Genomic DNA, 1,656 nt, shown 5'->3' with positions numbered 1-1,656 from the left:
AACTGTGTCCCTGTAAGGTAGTGTCCGACTGTGTCCCTGTAAGATAAACCAGTTTGTCTCTCTTTCAGACCAGTACATCATACTGGGAGCTCAGAGGGACTCACTGGGTCCAGGAGCGGTGAAGTCTGGAGTTGGCACAGCGATCCTTCTGGAGCTTGCTCGAACCTTCTCTGCCATGGTGAAGAAAGGTGAGACTCACCTGGACAGGTGTGCCCCCTGTGGCCCAGATGAGGCTGCTGGTGGAGGAACATTAAGATGTTGGTGGTTTTTCGGGACACATCTTGTCTCTAAGGTTTGAGTCTGCAGCAGGTTCAGGATCAGCTTTGCATGGAAATAGTACACAGTGGTCTCTGTGTGTGTTTGTGTGTGTGTGCGCGCGCAGGTTTCAGCCCCAGGCGCAGTTTGCTGTTTGTCAGCTGGGACGCTGGAGATTTTGGGAACGTCGGCGCGACTGAATGGCTGGAGGTTCGTCCAATCAGAGAGCACGTAGAGCGAATATTTGTGTGTTATTATCAGTGAAACCTTGAAGTCTCAGAAATGGTGTTCGGGTCATCCCTGAACATGACCTCTGACCTCTGTGTTCCAGGGTTACCTGTCCATGCTGCACCTGAAGGCGGTGGCCTACTTCAGTCTGGATCAGGCTATCATGGGTAACACTCATCTGCCAGCCAATCACAGGACACCTGTGTCAATGAAAGACATGAAATAAACCACCGTCTGTCTGTCTGCAGGTGACGACGTCCTGTCGGCGTTCTCCAGTCCTCTGCTGGTCGACCTGCTGGACGCTGCCATCAGACAGGTGATCACTGGCCGATGGTGCCTGGAGGTTATTTTTTAGGATGCGAATTATTGGCGTTTCTGTTGATATTTTCCAGCTCATTTTCTGCTCATTGCCAACAAATACTAAGAATGTGCACAATACAGTGACCCATGACTTAAACCGAATTTGGGCCAGGGGCGTAGGAGGCCCTCTCTAGACCTCCTCCCCCGATCACCGGGAGAAGCTGCGAATCTCACCGTTCGAAGCTTGTTTCTAACATGAATAGTTAACACGTCCAGCAAAGCATCAATGACACGCTCAGCGTATTCTCGTGGAACGGGTCACGATATCTCAAGGAAATGAACGCACAACTTTTTGTATGGTATCACAAGGCGAAGACGTTTCTCAGAATGACTCAGAGTTCACACAGGTACCAAAACGTGTCTCCTGTACGGTGTCCATATTAGGACATCCTCAGGGTTCAGAGACAGACCTTAGATGAAAAGGCATCAGGTCTCAAAAAAAACGCGATCAGGTCTCAGAAAAAACAGTCAGACTTCAGAAAAAAAAGTCGTCAGAAAAAATGGCCTCCTGGGAATAACCGACTGTGGACCGTAAAATGCGTCATCGAGATGTGACTTGAACTGTACTGATGCAGGATATGTTCTTTTGAACGCTACTTTTCTTAACAGTAATTATTACAGGAAATGCCCAGTTACGTGTAAGTGCTGCCTTAAAGCGCTAACAGCATAGTTTTTGAGAAAAGTTTGATCAGTTGAGATTGGCGAAAAATATCCACCTGGAACATTACCACTCTAGCTCTACAGCAAAAGTACACTTACACATTTAAATATATGTGAACTGTGACGGTGCAGTAAATTATATCGGACTGTCAA

The 1,656-nt window shown here is 47.7% G+C and overlaps 1 protein-coding gene across 1 annotated transcript; it reads left to right on the top strand.

Moving 5' to 3' along the window:
- Positions 1-68: 68 nt before the first annotated feature.
- On the top strand, positions 69-852 carry LOC121937636 (transferrin receptor protein 2-like; the record flags this gene model as incomplete). Its single annotated transcript, XM_042480964.1, has 4 exons — positions 69-188; positions 383-465; positions 587-650; positions 732-852. Coding segments are annotated over 4 exons (374 nt in total), but the record flags the coding sequence as incomplete, so codon positions are not given.
- Positions 853-1,656: the final 804 nt, after the last annotated feature.

This window comes from Plectropomus leopardus, unplaced genomic scaffold (genome assembly GCF_008729295.1).
Source record: "Plectropomus leopardus isolate mb unplaced genomic scaffold, YSFRI_Pleo_2.0 unplaced_scaffold26958, whole genome shotgun sequence".
NCBI classification, from domain to species: Eukaryota; Metazoa; Chordata; class Actinopteri; order Perciformes; family Serranidae; genus Plectropomus; species Plectropomus leopardus.
Note: the sequence above shows the minus strand (reverse complement) of the source record. Positions and strands in the feature narration are given on the sequence as shown.